This window comes from Numida meleagris, chromosome 1 (assembly GCF_002078875.1).
Source record: "Numida meleagris isolate 19003 breed g44 Domestic line chromosome 1, NumMel1.0, whole genome shotgun sequence".
Lineage (NCBI taxonomy): Eukaryota > Metazoa > Chordata > Aves > Galliformes > Numididae > Numida > Numida meleagris.
Window position 1 is genome coordinate 109,296,824 of NC_034409.1, and position 21,281 is coordinate 109,318,104.

Below are 21,281 nucleotides of genomic sequence, written 5' to 3' on the forward strand. Positions count from 1 at the left end.
CTGCAAATGGACAGTGCTCTTGTGTGCTCCCTGAAATCCAAGCTATACTCTCAAGTCATACCTTGTAAAACAGATTCCAAAATATACAAAGGTCTGTATGAATTTGAATTCACATGCTGGCCCAAGCTTCATGGCTATAGACAAATCTAATTAAATTCTGAACCACAACATTCTCTCTGAATCCAGAGAGGCAATGAAACCTAAAGGTTTTAATTTTTGTCTAACTACACTATCAGGCATCAGAGTGCATCTTGGAAAATCAGCTGCTGTTTTAACGTGTACCCAAAGGCAAAATCAAGCCTTTCATAGTTAATTAAATTCATTTTAGAGGCTTTTTAATACAAGTAATATATGCAGCTTCTTTGTACTACAAAATGAAAAGAATGCATTTTGTTGATCTCTGGGTGTGTCTCTGCTAATTAAGCTTGACAAACTTGATTGGATTGTGTGTTTTCTTCCCCTTTAATCTTTTTTAATGCCAGATTCTATTGTGAGAGTATTTTTGAGCTCACTTATATTGTGTTTGATATCTTCACAGAAACTCAAAATTATATTTCTTGCCCTACATATTTTTTTATTTCCCTCCACTTGTTAAACATCCTCTTTTATGTTTTTTGAAAGGAGATTAGCGTGCTCTTTTCATTTGTGTAAGCTCCATTTCATCAGTCTCAGTAAGAAAATTAGTATAGCTCTGCAAGTTGTATTTGGTAGGAAAGTTGCTGTCTGAACACTATTGCTTTTCATTAGCATAACCAAAGTTAGGTTCATAAATCCAGATGTAAGAAGCAAAAGTATCTGAGATATCAGTATCTCCTAACAGTGGTCCCACTGGACTGGTTAGCAGATACTAAATGCTTCTTAAAATCAGGTGATTTTTCCTTAGCTACCCAAGAGAGCATTCAGGGCCCTGTCTTAGGTAGATAGATCTGCAGCTTTTCACCACTGGCTTTTACTTCTCTTACCAAAAGCACAGCTTTTGTCTTCAAAAAACAAGCCAAACCACATACAGCCCATGTAATTTTTACGTTTGCTATGTAAGATTCTCTGGAAAGAGATGCTGAAATATGGCAATACTTCAAATTATTGTGTGGGATTAATTGCAAACAGATTTGCTTGGCTAATGCAAATTGCATTTAACTTTTGTGCAGTCCCTATAACCATGCAAAATTCTTTCATTTTAAAGCACAAATCTCTGTTATCAAATGTAACAGAGGTTCCTTTGCTAAGTAAGGTAACTACAGTTTTGGTTTGTTCTGCTATCCTCACTCTGTGCAATTAGACATTTATTTGTATGTCTGATTTGAGAAATCAGTCTTTTTAGAACTTGATTCTTTCATATATGGCAAGGATGATCTACCTTTTGTCCTGCTGTGATGCTAGCTGAGCACACTCTGATCTCATTTTCACTGCTGGAAAGCTTGCATGAAAACTGGCAGCATAGACTGTCAGCAAGACTCCTCTTACTGACTACATGAGACCAACAAAACTTGTTTCTCAAAATCTGATCGTTAGTCTGTGGTAGGTCCCCTACTCAGCTGATGTTCATTGTCACTTTTTTCCAGATCTTTTTTCCTCCAGAACTGTTGGTGGAATAATAATAGTCCCGTCCTTCCTGGAATTTCCCCAGACTGTGGGAACAGGCTGTACTATTTATTCTTTTGCATCCATGTGTTGTCTTGCTGCAAACTGCAGATAGTGCTAGCTGTTGGGATGGTGTATTGCTGCTGGAATATTCCTCATGTGGTGACAATTGATATAAGCCCTGCTAGTTGTTCCATTACCACCAAAAGTGAGGCAGTTAAATGCTGCGTACATCCAGAGGGATCTTTCAAGCCAAATGCTGGGTGAAACATGAAGCATGTCCTCCCTTATCATCAGGCAGACACTTACCAGTGAGTTGCTTGTACCTTATTACCACAGTGCTGTTCCGTGTAAGAGGATGGGCTTTCCTCATTCCCACTCATCTTCCAGCAGCACTGGCTAGAGATGTCTGAATGCATGTCATGCCCTTCCAAGGTTAGCAGAGCCTTCATAGTTATCTACGATCTGGCAACTGGGGAGAATGCTAAGGTGAACTCAATTGTCCTGTTCTTAGCTGAGATAGAGCTACTTTTCTTCATAGTGGCTGCTGTGGTGCTGTGTTTTGGATTTGTGATGAAAACAATGTTGAGGGTACGCCAACGTTTTAATTATTGCAGAACAGCGTTTATGAAGAGCCAGGGAGATGTTTCAGCTTCTTGTACCACCCTCCCAGTGAGGAGTTGAGGGTGCACGAGGAGCTGTTAGGGGACAGAACCAGGACACTGACCCAAACTGGCCAAAGGGAAGTCCAGTACCATATGGTATCATGATGAACTATAAAAGTGGGAGGAGTTGGCATGCCACACTCATAAAAATCTGCACCAGCATGTCACCACTCCATGGATTGCTGTTTTGATTCTGGCTTGTAACAGTGACAACACATCTTGCCACAGGTAATGATGTGCTCCAAGAAACTGTCGCCTTCAGCCTCATATTGGTTCAGTAGGTCCTGACACACTAACATACGGTGTTCTTTCTGTTCTTGTGTGAGCATTCATGGGACCCACCTGGAACAAACTTTGCGATATTTCAACGTTACTCCCACCATTTCCAGTGCATTGAAGCTGATATTCAGCTGTATACACAGTTTCCTGTTTGCAATTGGGCAATTCATGCAGATGACCTGATTAAGACACTCTTCATTTCATGGTGTGACAGCTGTGCATGGCCACATGGAATATGGCTTGTCTTTCACGTCACTGTCACCACTGCTGAAATGCACCACCCACCTCCTCACTGTGCTCACATCCACTGTTTGGTCTCCATTGATCTTCAGTAAGTGTTGATGAATGTCAGTGCCATTTTTTCTGCACAGAGGAATTCAGTGACACACCTTTGCTTCATCCGCACTTCTGTATCAGATACCATTGTGTCATACTGCCCCACTGCTGCCATCTGTCACACAGCAACAAAATGCAATGGGATATTGGTGAAATTGCCATACCGCGACTCTTGTATATATGCAGACACACAAAATATATTTCCATTCCTTTTCTGTCCTATTAAACTATCATTATATCAATCGACAAGTTTTATCTTTTTCCAGTTCTTTCCCCTATCCCATTGGTGAGGAGTACTTGACTGAATAGCTGTGTGCCGAGCTGTTGCCAAGTTAAACCACAGGACTAGCCTGCAAGGCATTGCTGGGATGAACATTTAATCTTATACACACAATACTTTTAGCTAGGACCACAAATCTGCTCTAATGTTAGCAGGCTACATGCTGATCTACAGTGAATCTGCAGAAAAATTTTATTACAACCCTCCTGGGTGTCATTCATTTTCAGTGCTATTGTGTTTATTAAAATGCAGTTTGCTGTGGTCTTGTTCATGAATAAAAATCAGATGGTCCTGTTCTCTTGGGGTTTAATTGGAAGCAAGATAAGTGATTGCTTATAGAATCTATATTGCTTATCACTGGGGAATTTACTGGTGTTTCTTCTGTGCTATCACTGGTGCATACACTAAAGTAACATGATTTATTTAAGCTTTTGACCTGCTTCTCTGCAAATCTAAGGGCAGTATCTCCTGTCATAGTGTATAATATGTAGTGTAACAGCTTAAATGGATTTTGAATGACTTTTATTTCTCTTTTGTTTGTCTTAATTAGAGTGCGTCCAGAGAAGGAAAAGTCTGTGAGGCTATAAGTTAACAAAAATTTAAATGAGGCAGAATGGCATCATATCTTTATTTTTCCTTTTTCTCTGTCAGTTTGTAAGTAAGAACAAGAGAATCATCTGAATCTTGAAGAAGCTGGAGATCTGGCACCTTGTAAAGGAAGCCATGTAAATTTGAAGACGCCAAAATTACTACGGCACCATGGTAGTTTCACATGTCCTTGCTGGAATGCAGATCTGTGTTGCTTAAACTGTTTCCTAGATGTAGGGATGCAAGCATTCCTGTCACAAAATGCCGTGTCATTATTCGCGCTCACTGAGAGCCTCAGGGGAGACTCTGAGGACTGAACAGGCTGAGGTAGGTGAGAGCATCTGCCAAACCCACAAGGGATGTCCTCCATGCTGTGAATGAAAAGCGGCCACTGGCAGGAGTAGAGGGAAGGCTGTTCTTTTTGGACCTACCCTGTAAATAATGGACATTTTCCCTTTTTTGTGCCAGCCACTTGGCAGCAATTGCAACAAGTTAGACTGCAATTAGATCTTCTTTTTTTTTTTTTTTAAAAAAAAAGAATATTTGTATTACAGTTGTCTAAAAGGGTCAAGATAATGTACTGCAAATCTGTAAAGTGATCTCTGCCAAAGGGGACCATAGAGTCTCACAAGAGATGTTTATTGATCAGGAAAATTGGCTGGAAGGCTGACAGCTGTGACCTCATGGCAGCACCAGGATGAAAGCAGTAAGGAAAGTGAACTGGAAATAAAGTATGCATTTCTTAATTAAAACTGAATGCAAAGGAAATTCCTCAGCCTCAGCCCTCCCAGTCCACAGGGTCTGTTTCCTAGATGATAAGGAAAAGGAGCTGTGCTCCCACCTAGCTTGTTTAATTCATGCTGCTGGGAGAAAATCTTCAATTGAATTTGATTACAAGAAGTGATTTTTGTTTCCCTTGAGAAACTGAGCGAGGCCTGTGGAAATGCAGAATTAGGTACATACTGGAAGAGCTGGCTAAGCCTACTGTGTTTCACATGTCTGTAAAATTTATGTAAGATTTCAGTTTTTAGGTAAAAATGTAAAAACCTGAAGTATCTCAGAAACAAAACGAGTGAGGCCAACGCTATCTTCTGCTTTAAACAGTATTCTCATTTTTAGAGGGCAAGGATGCCCTTGTGCTCAGGGGGTGGTTTTGTGTTGCTTTTTCCTGTGGGCAGATAGCTTGTTTCATGGTTAACTCCAAAATGAAGCACCTCTTTTGTTCTGTTTTTATTTATTTTTGCCACTTCTCAGCTTCTGGGAGGGGAAGGAAGTTTTTTAAGTTAAACTCCGGAAATATTCTGTCAAGGTTTCTTTTGATTTTATCCCCTTTATTGGCAGGTTTAATTCAGATATTGAAAGCCACTTGGAGCCCCAGTTTCAGAGAATATTTAGGACTGCAGTCCCTTGAACTCTGTGTTTCATAACGTTTGTAAAGGTGTTTCTTAGTATCTCTAAATAAAAAATCTGGTTCTAGTAGGAAGGATACTTAGTCTACTCTTTTCTCAACTGGTTAGATCAAAGAGTTGTATTCACTTTTAAATTCACAGCAGAACCTCAAGCTCCTTTTCTGAATACTTTAGTGTTATATTTTTTCTCATTCTGCCTTTTTTTCATCTAGGACATGTATCTCAGTTTTTGTGTGACTGATGTGGTGGCACTGGAAATGAATTGCTCCCAGTTAGCTCCTTTCTTTTCCAAGAATCATGTTTCAGGCATATGTGCGTGACTATGCTACACTTAAAATGAAATTACTTTTGCTGATCAAATTTCACAAAATGCTTCAGCATCCAGAGCTTATGATCCCAAATTAAGTACTGAAATATATTTAGAAGTTTTTTGGCATGTCTTAGTATTGTAGGTTTGCATCGTTAGTTATCTGGATTTTGTTGCACATTTGTATTTTCTTACCTATGATCTTTTTATCTTTATGATAACTGTCAGCACAGTAACCAGCTGAACTTACAAGCTGGACAGGTTCTCAAAGAAGAGAACTTTACTGTCTCAGTTTTCTCAGTAGGCTTACTTACCTTTCTCAGCTACTGGAGATATCATTTGGTCCAGCTTGTTGCCACATTTTCCTGAGAATTATAATTACATGGGAGGTTTGAGTCTCAAAGATCCATATTGTTAGATGTCACGGATAAAAGGAAAACAGCAAGGAGAGCAGTTTTCCACAGTATAGCAAGTGAGAAACTGAATATGAGAGGCAGGTACTGAGTTCCAGCATGATGTGATTCCTTGCTATTTCTCATTTTCCTCCTCAAGACTTTGTGTCTTAGAATTATACAATCATTAAGGTTGGAAAGGACCTTTAAGATCATGTAGTCCAGCCACTAGCCCATCCTCACCATGCCCACTGCCCATGTCCCTCAGTGCCACATCCACACGGTTTTTGAACACTTCATGGGATGGTGACTGCACCACCTCCCTGGGCAGCCTGTGCCACTGCCTCACCACTCTTTCTGTAAAGAAATGGTTCCTAATATCCAACCTGAACGTCCCCTGGCACAACTTAAGGACATTACCTCTCGTCCTATTGCTGCTTGGGAGAAGAGGCTGTTTTTGTGCTGTATATGAATGAGGTTTCTAGGATTTTAAATTGAGAGAACAAGGTGCGTGATGTACCCATGCTTGCAAATCAGCAGAGGGCACTGTATGCCTACAAAGCTTTGTAACTGTAAATTAACATGCAGAGTGGCATCCTGGTGAAGTTAGAAGCTGTTACGCTGAGGTTTAGAGGGCTTAGCTCAGGGAGTATCTGCGCTTATTCATGGATGCAGAGATTGCATCACAGGGTCTCGCTTCCTACAATGAAAGCTGACTGTATTTGTAAGATGTTTATACCAGCTATAAAACCCACACAAGGAGCTGCAGGTCATAATGTTGAACACTGCTGAGGCTCTACCTAGGCACATAACATTTAGAGGTGCATGAAGGGGTCTTGTGCCTGCAAAAGCTGACAATCTTCTGAGATCCCAATGTGCAGTGAGATACTGATGACACTTTCTGGCAGAGCATGTCTTTTCTTCCCTAGCCATTCACTCACTGCCACTCTTCCAGGGGAAAGTGTGTGGGACCAGCCTTGTGACCTCCCGGGTACTGGGAGTGATATGCAAGGGGCTGCTGATACCCAGTTGCCGTGCTATATATTTCCTTTACCATGTAGTAGCAACCCATTTCTTGTTATGTCATCTGTTTGTTCTGATGTACATAGAAAATCTATTTCCAAACCACTTATATTACATGGGTCCAGCATAACTAAGCCAAATGTTGGCTGAGATGACATTCTTCAAAACAGATGAATGAGAAAATCTGTTGGGAATTGTAATAGTTACGACGTTTTACATTGGATTTCCCTATTTGTTTATTTCTGAGACAGATGAGTTCCTTCAGTTTTCTCCCTGTAGTTTCAACTTCTTCAGTATGCTTTAACTCATGCCGCAGCAATAGTTTTCCAGGCAGCAAGTGACCTGTACAATAGCAGGTAGACCTCCAGCTGCCAATGCTGATGTTGGAAGCATTGCAAGTGGCATTATGAATCAGTTTCTAAACACTATACATGCTTTCTATTAAATACCATTGAGTGCACTCCTGCTCTTCCCCCCTCAAAAAAAAAAAAAATGAAGAAAAAAAAAGGTAAGAAATATGTCTGAGCATTATTACAGTTGTGATGTAAAAATATTGCATCAGGTGATCAGAAGGGGTGGTTATTATTGCAGAATATATACTGCTCTGATTTAGGTATTTAAAACATTTGAAAAGTTATTGTTTTGTGCATTTTGGGGCATACTTTTATCTGCATTTCTTTTTTTTTTTCTTTGGAGATTATGCAGCACCATTAGGTACGGAGAATGCTACTCCCAGCAATTTGATAGAAATAGGCAAGTTTTGCCTAAATATCAGAAAGCTTGTTGTATTCTCAGAAGTTCAAGTTCCTCAGTAGAACTTAATTGTTCTAGTTTTTGGAAAATACTCAGAACTATGAGTAGTCTTTATGTAGTGCTGCTATTTTTGTTTCTGTATAGATCCTGGTCTTGCACTCTTTGCAAACAGAATTCTGACATGCAGCACCTGGAGTTTTGTCTATATAGGAAATAAGAATCATGCCTTAGATAATGCCTTAGGACCAATTAAATGAAACTTTTGCAGGAGACTCCTTCTCTTTTGTGATTGTTTTTATTTTTCCAGGTTGAGATTTGTTTTTGTGCTTTATGAGACTTGTCACCCCAGATTTCTACACAAGAAGTATACCCAAGCTTTCCCTTTCTGCAGTTCAAATGCTGTGAAATAGAAGAATGCTAAAACAAAGATATGTTTTATGTGTCTCTTAGCTGTGCACTCGTGAAGAAACACCACAGGGAATTCATAAGACTTGAATTAACTCAGAGGGAATAACTCAGTTAGGATTGCCTGTGGCAGAGCAGGAAGCTCAGAACAAAATCAATAATTGGAATAACCCATTCTGATGCTGTCCTGGTTTTCTTGAGCACAGCAGTATACATATTTCATAAGTCTAAATCTGGGAAATGCTAGGTACTAAAACCCAAACTGGTACACTCTTATTTTGAAACACCTATGCAAGGTATTCCACCTCCAGTGCTCAGAACAAAGCACAGCAAAGCTGGCTTCTGGCTGCCATGAAATTTTTATGTGCCCCAAAAAGCTAAAAGGTAATTACCAACAGGGTTCAGATTTTACTAGCTGGGACAGGAGATCTTTTACTCTGTGACCTGTTGCTCTTCCGCTATGGTGCCTCTTGGCAATAGACCACGAGGCTGCGTCCCAGTTCAAATTAAGTTCACATTAAGAGATCTCATAATAGTATCAAAATGTACATTTCAGAACCAAGTGAAGGATAAACTCACTACTATCCCTGATCTCCATCTACAGGAATTTATCTTTCATTATTCTGGAGTAATGCATTTTTATATGACTGAAAACGAAAGCTGTAGAGATGCACTTTTATTCCACTTTGAATGAAAACACTTTTCCTGACATTTTCTGCAGTATTTCTCAATGTGTGCTGTAATGTCCATTCTTAGATTGGGAATGTGGTGTTTTGTACCTTCATCCCTCTGCCTCATTATGTGGCTGGGAATCAGCTCCAACTGTAAGAAAACTGCTGATCAAAAACTTTTTTTATTTTGACATTTTGGCATGTTACAAACCATAATCTCTCCTTGAAAGCCCCGCAAAATGGAATTGCAGTTTTGCAGATAATTCTTCACATGCCATTGTAAGAAATAATTAATAATTTCTTTCTTCTTACACTTGGCTTTCTTCTTGACTTTCCTTGCCTTGGTGTTGCTTAGAAGGATTCCATTAGAGTCTCTTATTCTTAGTGTCTCTAATTTCTAATTTGCTTTTACTCTTATCCCTAGGTTTTGGGCTTTCTGCTTTCTAAGTTTCTTTCTCTTTGAATTAAAAGCCCTCAAAGTTATAAGCCAACATTTTATATCTGATTTTGTTATTTCCAGACCAAGTTTTTAGTCTCTCCAGATCCCTTTCTGCTATTTTACTGTCTCTTTTGGTGTTCATAACACCTGCAGATTTGAACGATGTCCTTCTTTCATGTTATTAATAAAGAGGCTAAATCAAACCTAGCTTGACACTTCTTCATGCAGGTGGTCTTTGGATGCTATCTTCAGTGAGATACAGTGTTGTTTGTTCATTGTTACCTGGCTATAAATGCTTAATCATGATGCTGTCTTTCTCTTGAAGACAGACTGAGTAAATCTTTTTTAGTGATCAGTTGATGTGGCACTGTATCGAGTATCTCTTAAAAGTTAGTACTTCTACCAATAGGCATTCATGCAAATGCACTGCCCCCTTAAATATGTAATCTAATGTTAAGTTTTGAAATATCAACTGTGGCACATAATGTGGTCTTTAGTATTCATTTATTCCATGGAGTCCAGAATATGTTACGAAGAAATGAGTAACCATATAATGCTAATGAGCATTTGTGACTTTTTAAAACTATTATGTTGCCATACCTGTAGTCAGCCAGGGAAATCCCTTGTAAATAAAATAGCTCTACCAATTACCTGTCATATCCTGCCCTTAATTAGTTTGGACTTTCTGAACTCATAGCCATGGCTAAATTTATAAAATCTAACTAATAGGTGTGTAATGGTATAACTGGGACACCGGTGTTGGCCATACTGTCGCTCTCCAGAATACATATATTACCAGAGGTGTGGTTGTTGAACGAGAGGAATGGTGGTTTTGTTATTAAATGCTACATTTTCTTGCAGCTAAAAACAGTTTATTCCAGGAAGGTCTCTGAGCTATGATTTTAGTGCTTAATAAAGCTCATCACAGATGCTTTGGTCTGATTTTGAAAGGAAAAAAAAATACTAAATGCAATTACCAATTCAGTCTTTTCATGAGCACTTAGGAAAATATGCAACACATGTTTCTTATTTTCAGAAACAGCCAGTTTTTCATCTCAGTTGAGCAATACTGTTCTGTCTAATTTTTGGACTGATCCTACTGACTTTACTGCAGGATATTAGTTTTATTACCTAGGTTTATCCAATTTAAAACTTTGGGGATACAAGGGAGTATCAGTTTTGCACACAACTGATTTAACTTTGTGTCAAGCTTAAGTTGCATGCACAGAATCACAAAGTGGCTGGGGCTGGAAGGTCCAACCCCCTGCTCAAACAGGGACACCCAGTGCAGGGTGCCCAGGACCATGGCCAGGTGGCTTTTGAAGACCTCCAAGGAGGAAGACACCACAATATTTTTCATTGCTTGATCACCTACACAATAAAAAAGTGTTTCCTGGTGTTCAGGCTCCCGTGTCTCAGTGAGGACCCGTTGCCTCTTATCCTGCATGCATATATGCACACGCAGATGTGATCCATTGGAAGTGGTAACATGTACTGATTAAATTTGTGCTTTCTTCTAGTGAACATTCAACCATTTAGTGTAGTTTCCTGCACATGGAAGCTATGATTATGATTTTATTTTAATTTTCATGAGCTTATTGTTTGGTTTTTATCATCTTGTAGGGTAAATCTTACCCCTTTAAAGGTGCATTCCCTCCTGTATGGAATCCATTGGCCTACCTGGACTACAACAATCTGTGGAGGACCATGGATGAAATGGGAAAGGAGGTATGGCATGAGGAATTGCAACTGACTGTCCCAGCTCTGTGAGGGGCTCATCAGAGGGGTAAAGTGTAAATTGAACTAGGATGCAGATAGGCAAAGCTGCTCTAGCTTGAATGTGTGTAGTGCTGACAGGGGCAGCATTATTTTGGTATGTGTATTTTGCTCCACTCTGGTAGTCAGAACACCATGTGTAAATGGCATCCTAGCAACCTCATTCTGAAAGCCATGCTGCTGAGCCTGTCTGCAGTCATACCTTTGCAGATGTTTACATATGAACATCCAGGTTTATGCATGTGATTTAGTCTTTTGCACAGTGACTGAGGAATAAGCATTTTAAGAGGCTTGTTGGCCTATAACATATATCCTCCACGCTCAAATTCAACCCAATCACTTTAGCTTGTTACCAGTAGTTCATGATTTCCATTTAGTTACACAATTTTGAAAAGAAGCAACAGTAACTTGTGTAGATGAACATGAGAGATATAGAATAAACCGGAGTCATCCCTCAGTACTGTGCTTTACGTTCTAGCTCTTAACTCTAAAATTACTCTCTATTCCTAAATCTAAAAAAAATACATTTAAAAGAACAATCCTTAAGGTATCTTCTATTAAGTTCACTGTACTACCTGTCAGGAATTTGCAGGCTGAATTATCATGTAAAGATGAGATTATATTGGTGATGTTGCAAATAATGGGGATAAAGCAGACCTCCCATCTTACATATTTCTCTTCCATGCAGTCATTCAGCTTATAATGTTAATTCTCTCCTTTTTTGCCTTAACTTTTAATTCTAACCCAAAACGGTAACTGTTTCTTTTGAAAATAACACATTCAGAATGAATTATTAAAAATAAATATTAAAACACCACATAAAAGTTATTTTGAAAATAGACCTAAACAACACTCCAGACTTCTTTATTTTAACCAGAAATCAACCAGTTCACTTTATTGTCATTTTCTTCTGATGCTCATTCATTTGCTGATGAACTCTATTTTATGTTACCTTAGATTCCCAACGAAGCCCCATGGAAGGCTCCACATGCAGAAGAATGGGACAGAATGACTATGCAAGATTTCATAGATAAAATTTGCTGGACAAAGTAAGAAACTCCTCAATATGAAAGTAGATATAAAAGCTTATATCTGTATACCTTAGAACTACAAATAGGCACTACTGCTTTGCATACAGATATAATTACCACTAAAATACAGCCTTTTTGAGGAAATGGGATCAGAAAATATTTTTATGATAGACCACATCTGTCGAGCACACGCAGTAGTTTATGTTAAATTTCCATAACTTTTTAGGCTAATATAAAGATATAAGGAAAATGGATTTTGTGTGGGAGATTACCTCTGAATATATAAGTAGTACTTTCATCTGTTATATGTCAAAATGTGTTTGACTATTCAAGAAAAAGTGCTCTGACTACAGCAGGTTTCTGAATCACACCTTTGATGGAAGAGTGTACCTTTATTCTATACTGGACCAGCCAATTTTACCAAAGTACTGTAAGAATAACATTTGTCTTGAAATGGCACTAAATCAGTCTAACACCCATCACTCTGTTGTTTAACTGCCGCACTATATACCACCTAGGGAAAAACTGAGAATCAGTGTTTACTGTTTTTATGTATACATCAAAGCAATTTTTCTTTACTTGCCATTCAAGAGCAGTTTCATTGGTTTTCTTCACACTGAAACAAAAGTATATTTATTCTTCCTTGCTGTAGAGGAGATTGATTTCAACAGCAACAGCTTCAGAAATTCTAAGCGCCCCACAGTGTGCTGCAGGGAGCCTGAACAACCCTAGTGAAAAAGCCTGACACTGCCAGTGGCATCTGGGGAGCACTTTTATGGTTTCAGCCAGCCTTCAGAGAGTAGCATGATCTTGCTAATCAACAGCAGGCTGTAGAGCAAAAACTTTCAGTGTTCTGGTCATTTTGTTTTCATTTGTAACTAGAGTTATAATTGTGCATACATGTATAGAAAGCCTTTCTCATTTGTGCCACCATCCTTATTCGGTTAAACAAAATAGAAATGCATGCTGCCCATCCTGCTGGCCATCTTCACCTCTGTTTTGTTAGGGAAATATTCAGGCTACCAGAACACCACATGCTGGTAGTTAATATCTAATAGCTCACATGACTACAATCATAATTTTTCAGACTCTGTGATGGAATAAGTCTTGACATTTTACTTCAGTATTGGCATGACTGTCAGGCTCCCTTAATTCCAAGATGCTTTTCAGATTTCATTTGTGCATCTCAGCTTGATTTGCCCAGATTTGGGTAACATGCTTTAGAAACTTCCCACTCTGGAAGGTAGTGATCCAGAATGGTAACCTTCTACTATTTCCTCTCATCTAACAGACCGTACAGATTTGCTTTTGGCTAGTCTCATATGCTGGAAGTCCCCTGTGTGCTCTTGGCTGAAATCATACTGCCATTTCTAGGTAAAACACCAGAGGAAACCGGGGAACTGAAATGCTGAAAAGCAATGGGAAAAAGCAGCAGCAATGATGAGGATTTAACTACTGCCTAGTAGCTTCTGCCTATGAAATATTAATAAACACACTCACTAATTCTCCCATTAGAACACTTTTCAGAGCTGATCATTTTTTGCAGTATATGTTTATACAGTCAAAAATGATAGATATTTTCTGTATTATTTTTTAGCTGTCAATAATGAAACCAGAACACGGTCATTTCAGAAAGCAGCAGGTCTATGTGCATTTTTAGTAAGGATAGGAGACCTTTTTTTCCTATGTTTTCTATGCTCTTCTCTTTTTTTTATTGTTTTGGAAGTTCAAAGGCTGAAAAAAGGATCAACTGAAAGTGGATTCAGTACTGGCTTTGGAAGTCATTGATTATCTGATGCTTAGCATGTGAAATACATTTAGACACCCTGTCCCTTTTGTTATTGGTGCAGTTAAGCTGAGCATCTTGTGGTCCCTTTCTAAATGTCATTTTAAAATCCTTCTCAGAATGAGGGTAGAAGTATTTACTTTTAACAGGAGGAGTGAGCCTTAATTAACCATCCCCAAAATGTTATAGAATTTTTTACAATAATTCCCATTTTGTGCTGCTGTTTTACTTATTCCACTAATGAAAGTTACCAACAGGAGAACATAAAGCAGTAATCCTTCCTCAGACACAGACCACTTTTCCACTTCTGTGTTCATCACCGCTGGGTACCAGAACACCATTTATAATACTGAACTGTGCAGCCAAAGCTACCCTCTTCTTTACTTTTATTCTTTTTGGTAGACATTTGCATGAATCTGTATATACTGTGGCCTCTTTTATGGCTTCCTTCTTATACTTCTTTCCTTGGTGTGTTCCTGCTGCAGCAGCCTCCCCCAGCACAGCAGAAGAGAGGACTGTGTGGGGGAGTGCTGACTAACCAGAGAGCTTAAATAATTAACTTCTAAGATACCTAACTTTTTAAAATGGCAAATGTTGAATAATCCTTATGCTGTGTGCTTGAGGGACAGGCATTCCACTAGTGCAAACAGAACAGAGGATATTGGATATAACCCAGGAACCGGGAGGGCATGGTGGTTTTGCTGTCCAGTGAAGACAGAAAGCTTGTTTCCACAATCCTGAGTCTGAGATGGCAAGCTGATTTTGTACTGGTAGCTTAAAATGCCATTAGCTTTCATTGGCTCTTGTGTTTCCAAATTTTGCTGGAATACAGCAGTATTTGTTTAATGGTTTTTACAGGGTTTCTTGAAAAATGTTCCATAAAACCAATGCAGTTGTTTCCTCTTTCAACTGAAATCAAGGAATTCTTTGCCCTCAACTCCAGTGGAAGGAGAAGTTCACAAAGTCATTATCCCACTACTAAAGAACAAGATCAACACCCTTTTTCAGTCTTTAAATCAACTCACTTTCTTGTCTTTGCTGCAGGGCTGCCAAGAGTTTCGCAACTCTGTTTGTAAATGTGGATGTCACTTCTGAACCCCATGAGGTGTCTGCCCTCTGGTTTTTGTGGTACCTGAAGCAATGTGGGGGGACAGCCAGGATTTTCTCAACAGACAATGGAGGGCAGGTACTGTCAGCCATCACCTTCTGCAGCTGTTGACGGACCTTCCTTTAACTTCCATTCTTTTGCTTATATATACTTAAGTTCACAGGGCAAGCTGATACACCCCTGACTTTGACCAATAGAACAATAGTAACAGCACTAGTTGTATGCATTTACACATTAATCAGACTCTTGCAAAACTTGTGTTGAAAGCTGTTCCTGTGCTGAAGTCATTGGCCTAGAGTTCAGTACATTTATAACAGTTCCTGACTGGTTTTTTTTTTTTGGGCTCCAGTCAGAACATGTTGTTTATTCAGTTTGAAATGTCACAGGGCTGAAGCAAGACTTACCACTTCAGAACTGCTTCATGAGGTTGGGAATGCTAACTGCAGGAGTGTGTAGAGCACTCCAAATGGATACTGGAATTGTAGCCAAGAGCTCAGTTCCTGAAAACACAAGCTTTCAAGGATTAAGGCTGTAAAGATTTTAAAATCAGTCTGAAGAAAATGAACATCTGTGCTGAAGTATAGTATTGCTCTAAAATGAGTATGAACTGGTACATTGGTTCTACTTCTGCATTTCAAGAAAGAGAAGAATCTATTAATGATGTTCTACTTTAGAAATGCAAATTTTACTTAGTACATTAGAATTATGTTTTTAGAAAAGTTATTTAGTCATAAATAAATACCTAAAGATAAAAATACAAAGAATTCATTACAACACATTAAAACACATAGTTAAATATGCATGGATAAATCAATAATTATAGATAATTTGATTATACATACTTTTCATAAAATATTATTTGAATTTCTAGTATGTTGGAGGTGATTTTTGTTTAAGTTAGATTACATACTGCAGAATACGTTTTTAGTGTGAGCTATTTCCTTTCTTATACTTTGTTATTAGGTGGATCAGAGTTCCTACTTCTGATGCACAGACTTAAGCAGTGATAGGAGTGAACTCAGAGAAAAATTTAAAAGTTTAATTCCTTATAGGAAATGTTGCTTATTCACACATATCTGTGGAAACCATTTGGGGATTGCACGAGAATATGTTTTTCTCATGACCTTACTGACACTTCTAGTTTTGGCTGGTAGTCAAACATGGAAAGTGCAGAAATTTGCTGTAATAAAAGGTAGCATGGATACATTTTCCAAGTGAGACTGCTAAACTTATGGAAAAAGCTTTGGTAGCAATGGAAGAATGCAGTTTGGTTCGAATCCCTAGCAAAATACTTGTCATAATACAGTCATTGCAGGCACTGCTCTGCTGATTTCTCTTTGCTGTATGGTCGTTTTCTGTGTTTCAGGAGAGGAAGTTTGTTGGAGGCTCTGGACAGATCAGTGAGAAAATAATGGAACGCCTGGGAGGTCGAGTGAAGCTGAAGAAACCAGTAGTCCGCATTGACCAGTCGGGTGAAAATGTTGTAGTGGAAACCTTGGATCATGAATTATATGAGGTGATGAAACCTCTTACATCTAAGCAACCATTTTTGTTTTGACAGCTAGAAAACTTTAGTTTTCATTTTTTGACTTGTCCAACATCCTGTAGAAAAATATAGCAGAGACTGAAATGACTGTAACAGAAGGTCATGTTTTCTGATTGTCCCTGCATAATAGTAATCAAAGACAGAGCTTTAAAGTGATATCTAAAAAGCAAAGTTTATGTTGAAATTCCTTCTTCACAAGCATCTCTACTTTGTGTTCTGTTACCTTCAGAATTAAAGGGCAGTAGTAGGGTGAACACAGCAATGTAGCTTGGTAATAAACTTCCTATGAAAACATTTCCTTCTTGGCTTTCAAGTTGTAAGGGAAGAGACCATTTGGAAAGAAGACCAACAAACTCTTGTAACATAGAAAATCTCTCCACTGGATTTTTTCAAGCGCTGGGAAAAGAGCAGCTGCCCATCACTGGAACAGATGGCTGTTTATGTAACGCTTGTTTGTTGTTTTGACAACCAGGATTTTGTGAGGGTTTGCTTTCACAGTTCTCATGCTAAATGCCAAAATTGCTTTTGAACGATAAACTATGCAACCTCTCCAGAAGTCTGTTGAGATCATTAGAGCAATATAGTTAGGATGAAGTAGTGGATAATGTATTTGACTTATGTATAATTTCTTTTTCAGAGCAAATATGTGATCAGTGCCATTCCCCCAGTTCTTGGTTTGAAGATTCATTTCAACCCACCTTTGCCTCCAATGAGAAACCAGCTCATCAACCGAATCCCGATGGGCTCAGTCATAAAGTGCATTGTGTACTATAAGGAAACCTTCTGGAGGAAGAAGGGTATTATGTTTTAATTAAAGGGAATAGTAGTAATAGTTGTGACAGAGAGAGGGAGAAGGTGCATGGTAACAGAGTAGACTATGAGTTTAGAGAATGATGGGTTTTAAGAGATTTCATACGCTTCTATACCATTTTTTCATTTCCCTGCTTGAGAAATTTGAGGGAAAGAGGTTCAGAAGAGAGGATAGATGGGAGAAGAAAAAGAAGGGGGGTAGTATGCCTGAGGGGAGAAAGCAAAGTGCATTAATGCTTTTTGCTTAGTACCTTGGTTGTTCTTTGTTGTCCTCTCTTTTTCCTTCAGATGCACATGGTTATGAGATATTTCTCCCACTTGTACAGTAATCTAAAAGGTACAAGCGATATATGATGGAGAGAAGTTTTATCTCATCAATTAGCAGCCTGCAAAACCTGTGCCTTCCAGATGCATTGGGCAAGATTCACTTAGAGTATCTTCCCATAGACATCCCTACCTGCTGCATTTATGTCCTGATTCCTCAGATTTCTTTTACAACTAAATCTCAGACAAACTGTGCGGTAATAAGCACTCATTTCTCTTCAGTGGTTATTATGAGTCCCCACTTGTGCTTGTCTACAAATGTCACACACCCATTCACCCTCTGTGAATGATTTTAACAGTTCTGGATTTTGACATATTCTGGCCATTAGGTTTGGAATGGATTAGCAAGAGATGACTCCATGGTAGAATGAGTACCAGGTAGATTTCTGGTAGAATCCATAGTTTTCATACTCTGCTTTGACAGTGCAGTTGTTCTTCTTTTAAGAATTTTTTTTCTTCTTATTGTTCTTTTAAGAACACCTGCATTTTCAAAACAATGCACAAATGTCTCCTCCTGTGTCTGACATAAATGTCACATATGATAGCAGTTGTGCTAGGGGCATTTGAATACCTTCAGTATCTGAGAACAATCTGTTTCTCTGCAATTTCTGTGCAACCTTACTAACTGGGTTGCAGAATAATTTACTTTTATAAAATGAATTCAAGAGTAGAAGATTGTTTTACTGACTTTCTACTTAAAAGATACTTCCAAAAATTGTTAATTGCCAGCAGATCTCTTCTAGATAGTATCAAGCACTTCCGTAAGCCAAGGTGAGCTGCCTTGCAGGTCAGCAGGGGATGTAATTTTTGTCACTTGGTGGAGATCACTCTGCATGTTTTGTGGTTTTTTTTTTTCTTTTTCCTTTCCTTCATTTTCATATATCCTTTTATCAGAACCGAAGAATCAGAAAATGATAGGGATTGGGAGGGAACTCTGGACATCGGTTAATTCAATGCATTGTTCAAAGCTGTGTGAATTTAGATCAGGTTATTTAGGGCTTTTTCTAGATAAATTTTGAATATTTTCCAACATCTTGGAAGCTCACAGCTGTATTCAAATGTATGGGTTCTGTCTTCTTTTCCTCCTTATGCTTACAGGGTATTGCGGTACCATGATGATTGAAGATGAAGATGCTGCAGTTGGTTTAACACTTGATGATACTAAACCTGATGGCAGCTTTCCTGCTATAATAGGGTAAGAGACAGAAAAGATGTCCAGTTCATGCCTTTTTATTTTGTCTCAGAAGCAACAACTGAAAAAAAAAAATAGCTACTTTTGAAGGGAAATACTTCAATAAAATAAGCTCCTTGATCCTTGTAGGTCCTTTCCAACTGTGGATATTCTACAGTTATATGCTAGTTAGAGGCTTGCATCTCAGTGTATGGTGAATATTTTCTACGAGACTTTCAATAAAATTCTCATTGGGACTTATTAGCAAATTTTAAAATACAAAATTCTGTTGTTCTTGTTTCTTCTCTTTTTCTGCCTGTCATATTTTGCCTTGTCATGTTGCAAAATACAGAAGTGGAGAAGCAGAAAGAAAGGAGGAAGAAAAAAGGAAGTGAATGCACAAATTTAAAGTTTTTCTCCAAATGTTTCGCTTCCTCAAAACTTGGAGGTCTTTAGATGAAAATTTGTTTTCTAGCACTATGTTATTTTTATTTAAAATCTGCCGTATCAATCTTAAAAAGTTATTGATTTCCTGATCATTCTCAGATTCAGCTCTTGTTATTATATGCTGCATGCACTGCTGAATAAAATTTAGGTCACTGGGAAACAGATCCTACAGATATTAAAACCTGAACCTCTGAGTGATTCCTTCCACGGTGAGTTCCATCCATAGTGAGTAATGCATAAATCATTACATGAGGTGAAATGGATATTCTGGATAGCAACCCAAAAGCTAATTCTACTGATCACATCACCTCATCCAAAAGTTTTGCTGTTTTAAATAATGCAGGAAACGTAGTAACATAATGGAAACAAATTGTTTGTGGTCTTCCTTTTTTACAGTTTCATTCTTGCTCGAAAGTGTAGAAGACTGACCAGTCTCACAAAAGAAGACAGGTGAGTACAAATGTTGGAAATTTGAATGGGTTCAAGGGTCCAAATTTTGGTATAAACAACCAGAGTAGGAAAAGATGCCCACACTGGAAGGAGGCTGTAACCTCATGGCAACACGGAAATGTGTCACTATAAGGAAGAATTTCTCTTATTTGTTTTCCTGGGGCAAATTCTGTGGGGCCTTCATCCAAAGTGGCAGTAGATGTGGCAACCACTTTCTTCTATCTGGAAACACTCTGGACCTGGTTCTCAGCCTCCAGCAGGGCTGCTCTGGTTGTGTGTCCCCAGCAGAATAACTGCTCGAAGCTGCTGACCATGAAAGTAGCATAGATACCCTGCTGCACTCACTGGGAAGGATCTAGGGTAGCCTCATCCTCCATTGCTACCCCTCTAGCTTCCTGCAACTGCTCCGAGCTCTTTCAAAGCTTGTCAGAAGGGATAGATCTGTCCACTGTGCTTGATTTTGCTAGTCACCCTGGTGGGTCATTTCAGCATCTGTTGCTGAACCCTGATGCTGCTGTATCTGCTGTGAACAAGACCTCAGCATCATGAAGGGGTCAAAAAGCTGCCTCCAGCTCTCCTCCCACAGTTGCAGACGAAACTGCCCTCCAGGCACAGATGAAGGTCTTTTTTACTGTCTTGAAAACAAATCTGTGCATACAGAATTGCTCTTTTGACTATTATGAAAATAGAAATTACAAAATAATGAACTTTTTTTCCATCACACTGATTCACAGGATCTGATTAAATTAAAAGCTACATGTAGTCTGTGGAAATGAGAAGAGCTTGATTTTGACACGGAGAAAATATATTTGTATTTTAAGCATACCACAAGGAATATCTTGTCCAAATAACCAAATATTTTTACGGTAATGGCTAGCCTAACTAGATGAGATGTAGTCATCTTGAATTGGCTTTGCGGATAGTGTAGAAGTAGAGGATAATGGATCTAGCTGGAGCTGTTAGTATCCCAGTCTTTTGAAGTGACAGCCTGGAATCACAGGCTCCCTTCATTTCGTCAGCAATAGACAAGGCTGCCTTTTCCTCAGCACTCAGGCTTTGAGATAGACTCCCAGCAAGTGACTGAGGTTAGAAGTGGTCTGGTTTGTTTTCAGTAAAGAATGGTCATGAAACGTGCATGGGTTGGTAGATACACCCTGGTGCAGAGACAAGGGGTGCCTCTCTGACCCCTATGGTCTTGGTCACAGCCAGTCCTGGACTGCAGCTCCTTCCCTGCACAGCAGGACAAGTCTACTTCCACTGGAAACCAGGAGAAGGCAAAGTGCAAATGATTTTAGTTATTTAGATAGAGGTTATGATATTTTGGTGCACAAGACCTATTGGAGAGCAGCTGAGGGAACTGGGATTGTTCAGGCTGGAGAAGAGGAGGCTCAGGAGAGATCTTATCACTCTCTAGAACCACATGAAAGGAGGCTGTAGCAAGGTAGGGGTTGGCCTCTTCTCCCAAGTAACAGCCAGCGATAGGATGAGAGGTAATGGCCTTAAGTTGCCCCAGGGGAGGTTCAGGTTGGATATGAGGAAAAAATTCTTCTCAGAAAGAGCGGTGAAGCGCTGGCACAGGCTGCCCAGGGAGGTGGTGGAGTCACTGTCCCTGGAGGTGTTCAAGAGCCGTTTGGATGTGGCACCGAGGGACATGGTTTAGTGGGCAATATTGGTGATAATTGGATGGTTGGACTAGATGATGTT

At 39.1% G+C, this 21,281-nt stretch overlaps 1 protein-coding gene across 2 annotated transcripts in view; it reads left to right on the forward strand.

The window, feature by feature from the left end:
* LOC110403719 (amine oxidase [flavin-containing] B-like) overlaps nt 1-21,281 on the forward strand; it is a 54,337-nt gene that overhangs the window by 21,550 nt on the left and 11,506 nt on the right. For both annotated transcript variants that reach the window (XM_021407360.1, XM_021407351.1), the window contains exons 4-10: nt 10,752-10,856; nt 11,862-11,953; nt 14,766-14,907; nt 16,196-16,345; nt 17,013-17,172; nt 18,608-18,704; nt 19,524-19,577. In XM_021407360.1, the coding sequence (XP_021263035.1) occupies nt 10,752-10,856; nt 11,862-11,953; nt 14,766-14,907; nt 16,196-16,345; nt 17,013-17,172; nt 18,608-18,704; nt 19,524-19,577 (800 nt within the window). The remainder of the gene's footprint in view (nt 1-10,751; nt 10,857-11,861; nt 11,954-14,765; nt 14,908-16,195; nt 16,346-17,012; nt 17,173-18,607; nt 18,705-19,523; nt 19,578-21,281) is intronic.